This window comes from Vigna angularis, chromosome 8, assembly GCF_016808095.1.
Source record: "Vigna angularis cultivar LongXiaoDou No.4 chromosome 8, ASM1680809v1, whole genome shotgun sequence".
Classification (NCBI taxonomy): Eukaryota; Viridiplantae; Streptophyta; class Magnoliopsida; order Fabales; family Fabaceae; genus Vigna; species Vigna angularis.
This window is the reverse complement of record NC_068977.1, coordinates 8,385,033-8,399,487: the sequence shown is the minus strand read 5'-3', so window position 1 is coordinate 8,399,487 and position 14,455 is coordinate 8,385,033. Positions and strand designations below refer to the sequence as shown.

At 26.5% G+C, this 14,455-nt stretch overlaps 1 protein-coding gene across 1 annotated transcript; it reads right to left on the bottom strand.

Annotated features, from left to right (window-relative positions):
- LOC108344667 (protein trichome birefringence-like 19) lies at positions 1 to 2,401 on the bottom strand. The gene is made up of 2 exons (XM_017583110.2): positions 1,413 to 2,401; positions 1 to 1,082 (listed from the first exon to the last, which is right to left on the bottom strand). Exons 1-2 carry the CDS (start codon positions 1,884 to 1,886, stop codon positions 273 to 275), a joined length of 1,284 nt encoding a protein of 427 aa, XP_017438599.1. The 5' UTR covers positions 1,887 to 2,401; the 3' UTR covers positions 1 to 272.
- Positions 2,402 to 14,455: the final 12,054 nt, after the last annotated feature.

The window sequence follows — 14,455 nt, the reverse complement described above, 5'->3', positions numbered from 1 at the left end:
TTTGTAGTGAAGTCAGAAGAGCCTTTCTTACTTTCTTACTTGCAATTATTGTGATACATTTGAAGTTCTTGGGCATGAATGAATATTGCCCATTTTATCATAATGCATGACAGCTAATGAAGACAATTTGTGTCCACAAATACCTTTTGGATATACATTCTATATGATCTACAAAACATAAATACAATATACTTCTCTGAACCCAAAAACAAAACAACAAAAAGTATCTCCACATGGTTAACAATATCTTCCACATGCTAAATCCAAAGCTCTTAAAAAACTCTCTCCAGCTTTGAACTATAATATCCCTTACTTTCTACATCCAACATATGCAGCAAAAACTCATTCCAAGTATCAACTGGCCCTGGCAAACACCAGTGAACACAGTCATTCAGTGTCACATTTTTGTCCTGAGAATGTCCATAGTTGTTGGGATGTCCATCAGGCCTAAGAAGCATAATCTCAGTTGTGTTCATCATCACAAAATTCAACCCCCTCTCTTTTGCTACCCTTTGTGCTTCTACAAACTCCTCCACTTGTGTCATATACATGTCTAGAATGTATCCATCAAGCTTCATTTCTTGTTTGCTGAATGGCCTAGTCCTCACACACTTCCCTCCCTTGTTCCAATCCCCATTCTCAAAGTGTGCTGGGGAGAATGTCCTAAAAAATGTCACCCCCTTGTACCCTTCTAGATCATTCAGTGCCCTAAATGCTGTCCTGAATGCCTTCCTGTATCCAAAGAGGTGTGTCAGGTCTGTCACATTCTCCATCCCACACTTGTTGCATCCCACAAGCTTACCCTCTTCATAGAACAGCAGAGGCCTGAAAAACCATTGCCCTGATGAGATTATCACAATGTCAAACTTCTCAACCTCACTGGTCCATGCTTCATCTGCCTCATCCACATACAGTCTCATTATGCTGTTGAAGGAATGCCCTTTTGGGTCAGCATCACTGGATCTCACAAAATATGGAGACCACAGATTTCCAAGGGTGAAGTTGTACTCGTGATAGATATACCGTTTGAAGTACATGACATCTGAAGAATATTTGTGAGAAGCATCCTCAGGTTCAGATACCTGAAAAATCATATTTCAAACAAGTTTAAACCACAAATCACACTAGCATCATAAGCATGTTTTATGATTGCTTAGAACTTTCTAACATAACCAAGGTTTTAGAACACAGTTTGCAATCAGAATTCCATAATTCAAAACCTTGAAACATAATCATGCAGCAAACTCATTAACAAAGTTTTCTACCAGAAACACAACTAGTTGATGATTCTCAAAAATTGAGACAAAAGGGTAGATTGAGTTGTATAATGCAAGGATGGAACTATATGACAAACACTTTCAGCTTCTATTCTCTTGGAAAAGCTAGAAAAAAGGTGGGAGTTTCTCACTTACATGACTTAGGAGGCACAACAAAGACTGCATCTGGTTTCTCCCCACCGAGTCTCCAACAAAAACCATTTTCTTTCCTCTGAGAAGATTCAAGAATTGAGTTGCATTGAAGAGAGGAAGCTCACATTCATCAGGCTTCCACCTCCAATGCAGGTACTCTCTATCGGGTCTCCCAAACTTGATGCAATTTTGCTGGTCAATAATCCAGTGGCATGTTTCATTGGTGTAGTAAGGTGGTCTGGAAGTATGCATCCATCTCCCAGAAAAGATGTCACAGTGTTTAATTTCTGTGTTGTTCAAACTGCTGCTGACAGTTGCAGAAGACACCTCAGGAGTTGATTCGTGAGAGTTCCTCATGAGAGAAAGAGGGAGCATGATGAGAAGAAGAGTGAAGGGTACCAGGAGAAAGCTTTTGGCTGTGGTTCTTGCTGTGTACTTCCCATTGAAAACCTCATTGCCCCGAGCCTTCATTGTCATTGCTGAGTTATATTCTGAATCAAAACCTTCGCTGAATGGCTCATATAAATATGAACTTTCTTCCAATCTTTGGTTAGGATAAACCTTTCAAGTTTTAATTCAGTTCTAAACTGAACTTTCTCTCAAGGAATGCCTTATTATATCTAATTCAACTTCACCAATTCGTGATATGTCTAAGTCTAGTTATAGTGTCATTATTCATTAATGATAATTTGACGTGTACATAGATAGATGGAGGAAAAAAAACAAACAAGAAAATAAGAGAAAAAATGAAAAAGTGATGTTCCACTGTTTTTTTCTATGCTCACCTTGAATGCTTTATTGTACAAGTTTTCAATTGCTTCTTTCTTAAACTAGTGGCCATAGAACACTCTGGCTTTGTTCTGCTTCTAGATTTGCATAAACAATAGTCCTTGTTCTTGCTAATGCACATCTTTTAAAATGTACACACAAGGACAAAGAACCTTTGAGGATGCTAGCCAATTCATAAACAACTATGTCTGACTAATAAAACATGTCAAAAACTACAAAAATGAAAAATAAAATAAATCAAAGGGAATCCAAGAATATAATAGCCCCTTGTGCTCTCATTGTTTACTACCGTTTGTCAGTTCCTCTGAAAGTTACAGAACCCAAGCTAAAACTGGTAAGAAAAGATTACCATTATTATAAAAACAGAGAACAATGGGACCTTACAATTAGTCATTCAAAGAAATTAAAGTTTCATTTAGCTCTTCAATACTTAACGGCTATAACCATGATACTATGTTGCTAAATTTTATTAAATCATTTCATGATTAAGCCTTAAGAACAACTTTTTTACATTAAATTATATTTTTGTTTAAAAAAAGTGAATTTAAATTAACTCAAGCTTAATAAATTATGTTTTTTAATTCCAAAAAATTAACTTTAAAAAATTAACTTTAAGTCTAACTTATATAAAAAAAATTTATTAGTTAATATAAAATTTCTAACACTTTCTATACTAAAATATATACATCTTAAATGTTAAATTAAATATTTATAATTTATTTAACATGAACGAGCATGATAAATTTAACAAATAATTTTTTTTATTAAAATAGATTTTGGATGCTTGTCATAAGGTAAATATTAAACTTAACTCAACGGCGTAAAATTCGGAAAAATTTGTATTTATTTATAAATATAAATTTGTCATTAGAGATATCCAACATGTACTAATTGAAATTTTACAATAAGTTGGAAATTTGAGATATCAGCATATATTTTTTACATGTATATAATTTTATTTTTTTTCAAATTGGTTATTTGTCCATTGTTTTAATTATTTTATATAAATAAAGCTTGTAGGGATTGAGTAAGCAGGTAGATCCTCTGATCGATTTTCATGGTGGTTGGTGAACCAGACTGTTTCCAAAGCATGAAATTGTAAAGTTTACTCTGCATAAATTTGTTGTACATGTTTTTTATCAAAAGAAAAAGCAATCTGTTTTTATCCAAACAGAAGAAAAAGGAAAGAAAGCTGAGAAGTGTTCATGATTGAATGACAGAAGCAAAGTTCAACTAAAAATATCAGTTGTCTCCTTTATTCCTTTTAATTATTTTTTAATCCCGGCACATTTTTTATCTAATTTTCATTATATATGTTACGGAATATTTTTATACCTTTGGTTCTGGTACTCTGGATCACAAATTATTCATCCAATCATTAATGCTACATCCAAAACAAATTATTGTGTAATATATGAGACCAGATATAAAAAATGACTAAAACATTACACACGTTATTCCAAGTCTAAACGGTATTTACAATATCATCCAACCAAGAAGTAACATGTATAATAAGTTCACTAAATTTTTTATTCGTATATCTGTTACGAATTTATAATTAATTCATATAATAAAGTAAAATAACAAAGTGAAATTTTCCTGCAATATCATTGACAGATATGGCACCAATAACTCTTGAACAATCTAGCAAAAAGATGATGAGTTTAATTTTTTCATTCATGCTATTTCTATAAAAACCATTGGCATGAAGGAATAATTTGCGATTTGTGTTCTTTTTGTATTTTCATTGTTAAGTCTATTACTCTGTTTTGAACCCTTTTGATTGTTTCAAAAACTGCTGGTGATGCAGGAAGCATTGAAAAGATGATGATTCAATTGTTATTTATTCCACTTAGTCTCTTAGAACACATTGTTGACACACCAAAGGCTCATGAGAGCTTTATGTGTAGAGTTTGGAACAAAGTGGTGTGGCTCAAGAGACAGGAATATTGCCGACAGATTATTGATTTTCCAACAGGTGTTTCTGTCCTATACTTTCGGCATAAAAATAAACATACCACTAAATTGTAACTTGCTCTCATTTTAATCTATGCTTAGATCAATTTTAAATATTTATTTTAAAAGTATTGTTTCTTTGACACACTTAAATTTTTTACATTCATTTGATATTATCATTTCTTATTTTTTACTTTCTTCTTTCTTGAAAAAAATACAAAAATTTATATTTTTATGATTATTTTACTCTTGTATTTTGTGTCAAATAAATATAAAAGTGTGTCATAATATTATTACTCATATCATTCATATTTCAATTATTCACTGTGTTTAAACATGAAACCTTATATAAGAAGACTGAGTTTATTATCCCTCAAACAAATTATACATTGATTCAAACATATTTAAGATATTAAAGAAAATAATTTAATAAATAAAATATATGTAAAATTAAATTCAATTTTATAAAATTAATTGAGTTTTGTTCTAAAAGGACATGGAAGAAAAATATTTAAACTGTCTATAGTTTCAATATTAGAAATGTAAATGAGTCTAAATCTTACAAAATATATATATATATATATATATATATATATATATATATATATATATATATATATATATATATATATATATAAAGTTCATAAGAATGAAATCAATTTTGTTTTAAGATTTTGAATTAGAGGTAATATCATTCACTTATATAAACAACAAATTCAGATTTTATTAGTTTATATTTTCTACAAATTTGATGCTTCAACTAATCATCTAATATTAGAATCAAATTATAGATTTTTTTTAAAAATAAATATAAAAGAATAAAGATCACAAATCATAAAGTAAAATGACCATTTAGGAAGTGAAATATAAAATTACCGAAAAAGATAATATCATCATGAGCTGTGTGGTCCAATGTTTTTTAATCGTTATAAGAAAAAAATGAATGAAACGGTGGGTTTGCCAGAATGTATACCTGAAGTTGGCATATTTTGGACGAAAGTGGTTGGTAAGGAATAAAATACAAATGTCTGAGTGAAACATATAAAAACCAACAATGCAATAACTTTTAGCAAATCCTCATCTTTTACAAGCGATTGTTGCCATTACAACATCCAAAATGCCCAATATGTTAGGTCATTTTTCAATTCATAATATATTCTCTGTACCCATTTCTTCATATTTTAGATTACCATCATTAATTATTGAACTATCTTTAAGCCCTACACGCATGATAAAAAAAAATAGACATTTAACTATGGTGATGACAAGGATATACATCGAAGAGTTGGATTTATATTCAATTTAGAAAGTTGCACCAACATTCAAAACTTCTAGCAATAATGATGTTTGATATAATTGATGTGAGAAATTAAATATGCTTTTGGTTTTCGAAATATAGTTTTGTTTGTTTGTTTGTTTTGGTTCGTCATGAAAAAAAAAAGAGAAAAACTTTTTTTAGGTTTCTTGTGATTGTTTTGGTCATCAATAAATCCCTATGCTTATGCTTAGTAATTTATTATATTGATAAAAAATATAGGTTATTTTGATAAAATAACTTCATGAGTGTTTAAAGGAAAGTTACTTATTGAAAAATCTCTCTATTCTATTTGACAATCATTTGTGGGAATACCATTGAACTAACTTTTGTATTGGTGGGGTTCTTCTAGGGTTCATCATTCATGACAACCGCAACCATTGTCCAATGCTAATTAAGTGGTTAAGATATCAGTTTCTGTATAATTATTTTATCATAACAAATCAGAGGCAAACTTGAATTTTAGCCTCCAAATAATTTAATTCAATAACTATAATAATAATAATAATTAACATTTGAGAAGAAATCATTTTTTAACATTTGAGTACAATTTTACTAGTAAAATATGCATTACCGACAAATAACAGTGTTTAACTTTCTTTCTTTTTATACTTTTCTTTAATTTTCTATTAACACTTTAATTCATCTTTTTTGCTTTTCATTTTTTTGAGAAATGATCAGTTAGTTCTTTCAAAGATTACTTGATATGACAAACTAATTAAGTAAAACATTTTGCATTCATTTTTTTCACCAATAATCTATCGCAATCAAATTTTAAATAGTATCAAATATTATATTTGAAAACTCATTTAGGAAATTAGTTTATGCAAATTACCAATTTTTTGGCTAAGACGAAGCATATATAATAGTTAATGTATTTTATATTTTAATTCATTCGCATTATATTAAACTAATGATCTTAATTAGAGTAATAGTTGTAATAAACTTTTATCTTATTCTTTTCTTCTCTCTCGGATTTGGCTTTCTATAGTTTTCGTCTAAATTAGAAAAGAATCTCGTGCTTTGAATGGTGAATAAAAAAAAGGAAACAAAAGGGAAAACAACAAATAAAAGAGAATAGATTATTGATTTGAGAGGAAAAAAAGTTAACTTTAATACACCCATAAGCAACTAATCACTTGAAGAAAGCGTTAGGAGATTACTATTTGCTTTTTTTAATTATTTATATCGTGCTTTTAGTTATTTATAATAAGTTATCTTGCAAACTCAGCATAAAAAGTAAACGAGAAAGAATATAGTGAAAAAAAAGTAAACCCACATTGTATTTGTTTGATTAAATAGATTTTTTATTTTAAATGTTTAATTCCTTTAATAAAAAAAGAGAGAGGTGTATGATAGAAATCACTTACTTTTATATATCAAGGTATATATCAACTTATTATTATTTTTTCTATATTTATAAGCGATTTTTATGTAAATAATAAGATGAACCATGTGATTAAACAGGTCAACTCATGTACGATAAAAAAAAGTGAATGTGTTCAATGATTTAAACAAATTAGCATGAACTTAATAATTTTGTTATGCAGATAAAAAAAATTAGAGTTTAATTTTTTTTAAAGGCTCTAGAAAATGGAGTTGGAAACTCACTCAAAAATATCAAAGATTAAAAACGTATTCTTTCCTTTATTCAGTTATTGTTTACATTGAAAAGAAAGTGGTGGAATTTTGTTTTTTACAATAAAAGGACTAAAACATTATTATTTCAATATCTTAATTTACATTTTATTGCTTTAATTTAAAGTTTTTTTTCTCAAAATTAAATTTGATATTTTTATTTTGTTGTTTTTTTCTTCATGATTTTGGTTTGATATTTTATCAATTTGTTTGTAGTGAACCAAATTAATTTAACGTAAATTCTAGCAAAATGTTGTTTTTCAATCTAACTTAAAGTGTTTTGATATAAGTTTCTATAATTAATAAAAAATTTAAAGATTAACGAGATTAAGTTTACAAATATATTTAATTCACTGAATTTTCTTTTAATATGAATTTCAATGCATTATTTTTCAATAATCATTTTTTTGTGTGTGTTTTCATATAAAGATGAAATAGTGAATGTATATTAAATGTTAATTAGCGAAGAAGAATGATAAAGATGGAAATTGATTGAAGTGGTCAAACTAGAAATATAAAGTGCAAGAATGTAAATTGTATAAAACTAAATTACCAAGAATAAAACAAAAATTAGTAAAAGAAATTTATGAAAACAGTAACTCAAATTGCAATAATCATTACTGAATTTTTTATTTTTCTTATTTGCAACATTCTTAAACGGTTTGAAGTGTAATCACAATTTTGTCATTTTCTTTTATATAATAGCCTATTTATATTCATTTTTCCTCTTTCCTTTTTTACAGCTTTAACAAAATAAAACAAAATAACTTAAATTGTGATATTATTATTTTAAAATTATTTACATTTTGTCAGTTATATTTACTAAGTCTAGTAGGCCACCTTCTCAATTTTGTCTACCGAATACATTTTTTCGATCTACTTCTTGTCCTTTATATACTGACTTTATTTTAATTTCTTTGTATTTTGATTTTCTATTTTGATTTGTTATGTAACCATCTTTTTCTTAATCCTATTCTCGATATCTTTATCTTTCAATATCTTAGTTTCCTTTTTTATCTTTCAATTTTGATATGCACAATAAAAGTAGTTAAAATAGCATTTATTTAAGCTCCTTTGAAACACCGCTAAAAAAATTTCTTACATTTTTTTTTAAGTTTTAAGTTGATTGGATGATATATTTTAAATTTATATTCATACTAATAAACACTCAACCATTATTTTCTTCTTTTTTTCATATGGTAGTTTGAAAACATTTAGATAAAAAATGTTTAAATATAGTAACTAATTTTTTTTTCGTATTGTAGGAATTAAAACATTTTAATGACAACAAGATAAAACTTAGCAAAAAATTTCCTGAGAGAGACATTGCTATCAATTTTTGAATTTAAATATATATTCAAAACAATTAAAAATAAGCATAATATAAATCTTGATTAAAAATAAGAAAGTTGAACGAAGAAAAAAAACTCATAAATTTTATTATCTTAATGTTTTGATTGAAGGTAAATTCAAGTTCCATGAACACTTAAAGAAAACAAAACCCATCTACTTATTATTTTAAAATTTTATAAAATTAATTTTAATTTTTTATATGAATTAAATTCAAATGTCCTTAATATTATATGAGTTTAATAGATCTATCTGAGGCCATCAAAAGCTTATGATAAACGTTTTGGAAAAATTTCTCATGACTTTTTGAACTTGTCATAACAATCATAGGTTACTTGAACACTTTTGATTTGAGCCATAATGTGGTGGTGATTTCTCTTGAAATGATTGTTGTTCATATCTGAATTTCTCTCTTGCCTTCGCTTGGCAGTGAAGTTATTGATTGTAGTTGTAGATTCAATTTTTCCCATTTTCACACTTCACGTTATGTTTCTTTCACACATGTCACATGTTATTTCATTCACTTTTCATAACACGCCACCTTATATATATATATATATATATAGGCACTTTTTTCCACAACTATTGCTAAAAGATTAACCTAAACACTTCAATAGAAGACCAATATGATCATACTTTGGATATATACATTGCATGTTGAATCCGTTAGTTCACTGCTTAATTGGTCACTTTTAAATTTTTCTAAAATGTAATTTATTTTACTCAAATCTTAAAAAAATAATTTTAAAAAAAACCGTTGAAATAAAAGTTATCCCACATTCATTAATGTTCTTAATAAACTATGAATGTAACGTCTTAGTGTCATCTTGATATTTAGACTTAACCATTTATTCTCATTTTAATGCCTAAATTTAATTATCTAATGTCACTTTAATCTCTAAACTTATCTCTTTATGATAGTTGCAATACCTAAGTTTACCTACTTAGTGGATTTCAACACTTAAACATAACCACTCACTTTTTTTAAGTTTAGAATACAATTAATGATAGTAGGTTATTAACAATAAAGACATATCATGCTTTATTTTTGTTTTTTCAATAACAAGGCTGAAATAGTTAACAAGTTATAAATTTTGAGACATTTTTTTAAATTTTAATATTTTGAAAAATATTTAAATGATAATGAGCTACATTTTCCCCTTAATACATTCTTACCATATACAATTAACTAAGAGTAGCATCATCTTTCCTTGATGAGATGCATTACCTTCCCTTTGACTAAAAAATACATACAAAAAAAAAATTGTTGACCAAAGAACACATAATCATGGGTTAAAGTGTCCTAATTAGCTAGTTTAATCCATAAATTGAAAAAAGAAGATGCAAAAAGTACCATCGTTATCTTCCTATTTTTTTCTTTGGTAAAATGAACTTGGGTGGTCGTATCACTAAACTAACAAATCAAAAGACCATCAATAACGACATGGGCCCACATTATACATCAATAATTATTTGTATATACTGTATTTGATGTTTTATTTACTTCTTTACTGAGTTTACAAAATAATAAGGAATTGTAGAATTAACATTATAAAAATGTTATTATTTTTTAGCAGTTGGCCTCTTTTGTATTCTTAACTTTAATACAAACGAGTTAAAAATAATAACAATATATGTCATATTTATAGAAAAATATATAAAAAATGTTAAAAATTCTATTTCAACTTTGGCTTACTATTTCTTCTAATTTTATTTTCCTTAAACTTTCACGTAAATTGAAATTTGTTTTTATTTAAAATTTTTATACATTTTAATTTTTAAACCTTAAAAATGAATAAATTTTTATATAATTAAATTAACTTTTTTTATGTTTTAAATGTATTTTATGTTAGTATATGACATATTTTCACTTTAATATTATTTTAGAAATATATTTGATATATAAAAAGTTTAACGTAATTAAATTAAAATAATTATATTTATTCATTTTTAAAATTCAAAAATTATAATGTATAAAATTATTAAAAAAGAAACAAATTCTAATTTAATATTAAAACTAAAGACATATTTAACTTTTTTTTATTGTAATGATTACTTATCTACTTAAAATTAATATTAGTATTGTTTTTCTCCTCTTCACTTGTTACTTATATTGTCATACATGTCAAAGTTAAATTATAACCTATTTTATTTAATCTCTATGTGAAAATTTTGATCCTTACATTATCATCGTTTTCAGATTAAGTCATACCCTTTATTGACTAATGTTGTAACCGTATGATATACTTTTTAAAGTAATCTGTGTTGATATAATTAATAAAATAATGTTATATTCCCATTGTATAATAGTTTTATTACATTTTATAATATCACTTTAAAAATTATATCAATCATAAGAACTGCAATAAAAATATATAAGAGGGATGAAATTAATTAAACTTTCTTTCACAAAAAAAAAAAAGTGAAGCTCAATAAAGATAAACTATAACAGTGGGAGAGGTAATCATAAATCAACCTTAGTGTCCCCAAAGAATCAATTTGTAACACATTCTCTATGCGATGTCATGTCATATATTAGCCAAATAAGCTTAACTAACACTATTATCTTGTTTTATTCCCATTTATAAAATTTTAATTTAGATTAATTTATTTTAGTCAAATGGACACAGAAATCCTGTCAATTAAAACTTAAAGTCTTTATTAACTTTTACGAAATCACTTCGAGAAAAAATAAATCAATAAATAAATTTATTATTAAATAAAACTAATTTATATCTTAACTATTTTACAGAAATTATTTTCTAAGAAAATTCATTCTCAATTCATGTATAACTTAATTTTTGTTTATATACTTTTTTCTCACTCAATTCATGTATAACTTAATTTTTGTTCATATATTTTTCTCTCACACACAAACATATATATTCAAACTAATTAGCAACTAATGAAGGGTAAAATTGTCCCTAAGTATGGGAAAGGAAAAAGAATAAGAAAAAAAGCTATGATTGATTCATTGATAATGGCATAATTGAGAGCATAAAGTGCTAGTTGTCATGTTTGGGAGTTTAAGAAATGGACAAGACAACAAATATGAAATGGCTAAACTCCACAAATGCAATTGTGGGGTGTAAATTTAGGGTTCAACCTTATCCATCATCTTCATAGATACAATAGTTTCTTGGCATTAGGGTTTCCACGTGGACTTCATTTCAGGATGTTAGTTGAGAGCTATAATAATATGCATCATGCTTCATCAAAAAAGTTTGGTGTAGTCATTACTCATTTCAAGTTTTTTTTAGCTTTATGCTCTTTCAATATTATTTTCCCATTTCACCCTTATTCTTTGTGGGGTGATTTTTGTATTAAAATATCATAGTTTAAGATTAGGGGTCATAGTTTAAGGTCCAAGTATATATGTCATCAACATGAATGAAAACTTCCTTCATAAATCAAGTAGGAGAAGTGAACATACTATATATTGATGCTCATGAAAAAAAAAAATAATGCTGAATTGTAATTTTAGTCTTTTTCAATTTTGATGTGATTTTACTCTCCCATGTTTTGGAAAAACAGAATTGATTTTACACAATCTTAAATTTTAGATATTTGTTATACTTTGATTAATTAAATTATTTTTTTTATGATATCTTATGTTACGTATATGAGATTTAGTTCGTACAAAATAAAATAATAAATATATAAGAAGAAAAATCAAACATTTAAGAACTAAAACCTATATATTCGCATATCACTTATTAAACTAAAATTATAATTTTAAAAAAATAAAAACTAATTAAAACAAAGACTACTTACATGATTTGTTAAAATAAGTTACCTATCTTAAATTTATCAATTACATAAATTTTAAAACTATACAATTATAGTAAGAATTTTAAAGTGGGTATTAAACTTAAGGCTTTTTTTATTCTGCTTTTAGCCCCCCAAAATCACTTTTTTATTGATTAAAATAGTTAAACAAGGCAAATTAATATATTATATAATAAGTAAGCATCAAATAAAATACTTCAAGATCATGTTGTATTATTAATGCACCTTATTTTTAAGTGATTCATGTAAATAACTGCAATGCAGATATTCTTAGAAATTTAGATACTTTAAATATATGGTTGCTATAAGTATTGGTAACAAGTTCATATCCACAATAAATAATGATTAATTGATCCTTTAATTAAAGCTTGGTCCGTTGTCTCTATTAAGAAGAAATTTGGTGAATTTTGTATTCGTATTATGTATATTGTGTTAGTTTACACTTAATTTAATAATTTTCTTTATTTTATTACAAAATTAAAGGCATTGAAAGCAAAAGATGTGGAAAAACAAATGGACAAATTTTTGGACCTTTTGAACTGGTTTTCAGCCCTTGGACATATGCATGCAGCACGACTGCACAAAAGCCCTAAAACTCCATACCATAAACTGCAAATGGTCGCAACATTGAAAAAGAAAAAGAAAAATTACATTTTTTATTTTTATGTAATTTTTTTTTTGTTATGCTTAATAGGAAAATAAAATAAAAACATTATTTCCTTTTCTTTTCTATGTGAACAAGTCGCCATTATAATACTTTATATGTGACTGACACGTAGAATTATCTTAATTAAAAAAAATCAATTATTTGTTTTTCATATATTACTCTTTTTATTAACACAAACGATTAAATGCTCACTCAAAATTCAATTATTTAGCAATTACTACTTAAGACTTTTACTTCGTGACATTGAAAATAGGGATAAGTTAAATAATGAATATTAATACATTGAATTATTTTCCACTATGGACAAGTGAGCATTGAAGAATTACAAATTTGAATCACATAATTATCACTAAGTACCATAAATATCATTCCAATTTCAATGTGATATCACGCAGAACAGGTCAAATCTGGATCAGAAGTCAAAAAATAAAACTTAAAAATCATCTAATAAATAGTAATCACATGAAATAACATTTAAAAAATGTCTCTTTTGAATTATAATTGTGTATGCCTTTTATTTTCTTAAATTGAATTCAATAATGTATTTTTTTTAAAACATTTATAGAAGACAAACTAAAGCTTATATTTTGTTTTCACAAGTTTATACTTCAACATGTTTATACATGTGCATTCGAGGTTACAAGAACATTAAAACTAGCAAATAATGCACAAAAATATAAAGGTGAGAGGAGACAAACAATAGTAATGTACTAATAATTGTGATGGAAAAAGAGAATATTTGTTAATATTTTTTGAAAACCAAGTTGTGTTAACATCTTATATTAGTGTTTAGAAAAGGTTTGAACTATATTCATGAATAATGTTTGGTTCACATGTCTAACGAATCAAAGACCCAGCCCACAACTATATTTTGGACTATCATACAAATGATTCAAAAAAACAATTTTTATAACCTTCGGAAGCTTCCAAAAACAACAAGAGGTTGTTAGAGAAAGCCAAACACAACAACTTGGAATCACCCTAAGGCTTTGTTTACTTGAATGGATTTGGGGAAGAGTAATTGAAGGGATTTGAAAGGATTTGAAGATAAAGTTTTTTATTGTTTATTTGAGTGAATTTGGAGGTAAATGAGAGTGGATTTGAAAGTAAATTTTTTTAATATGTCACGTCAATAAAATCCTACACTAATTCTCACAAATTTTACTTCCAAATACACTTTAGTTTACTTCCAAATTCACTCAAATAAACAACAAAGAAATTTATCTTCAAACCCTCTCAAATCCCTTCAATTACTGTCCTTAAATCCCTTTTCAAGTGAACAATGCCTAAGAGATTTGGATGGGATTCAAAATCACATTAATTAGCTAAAACAACAACCTTTCAATACTAAGCACAATAATTATGTGTTGCCTAATTTGCTTGTGAGGTGTAGGCCCCAAACACTAAATTAAAAAATAAAAAAAGTATAAAATAGTTTATAATATATAGTTGAATAGGTTTTATTGTCCTAATATTTTAAGGATTTATTTAATGTTATTTCTAAAAAAATATCCTTAATTTAATTTTAATTTTACTTAAAAG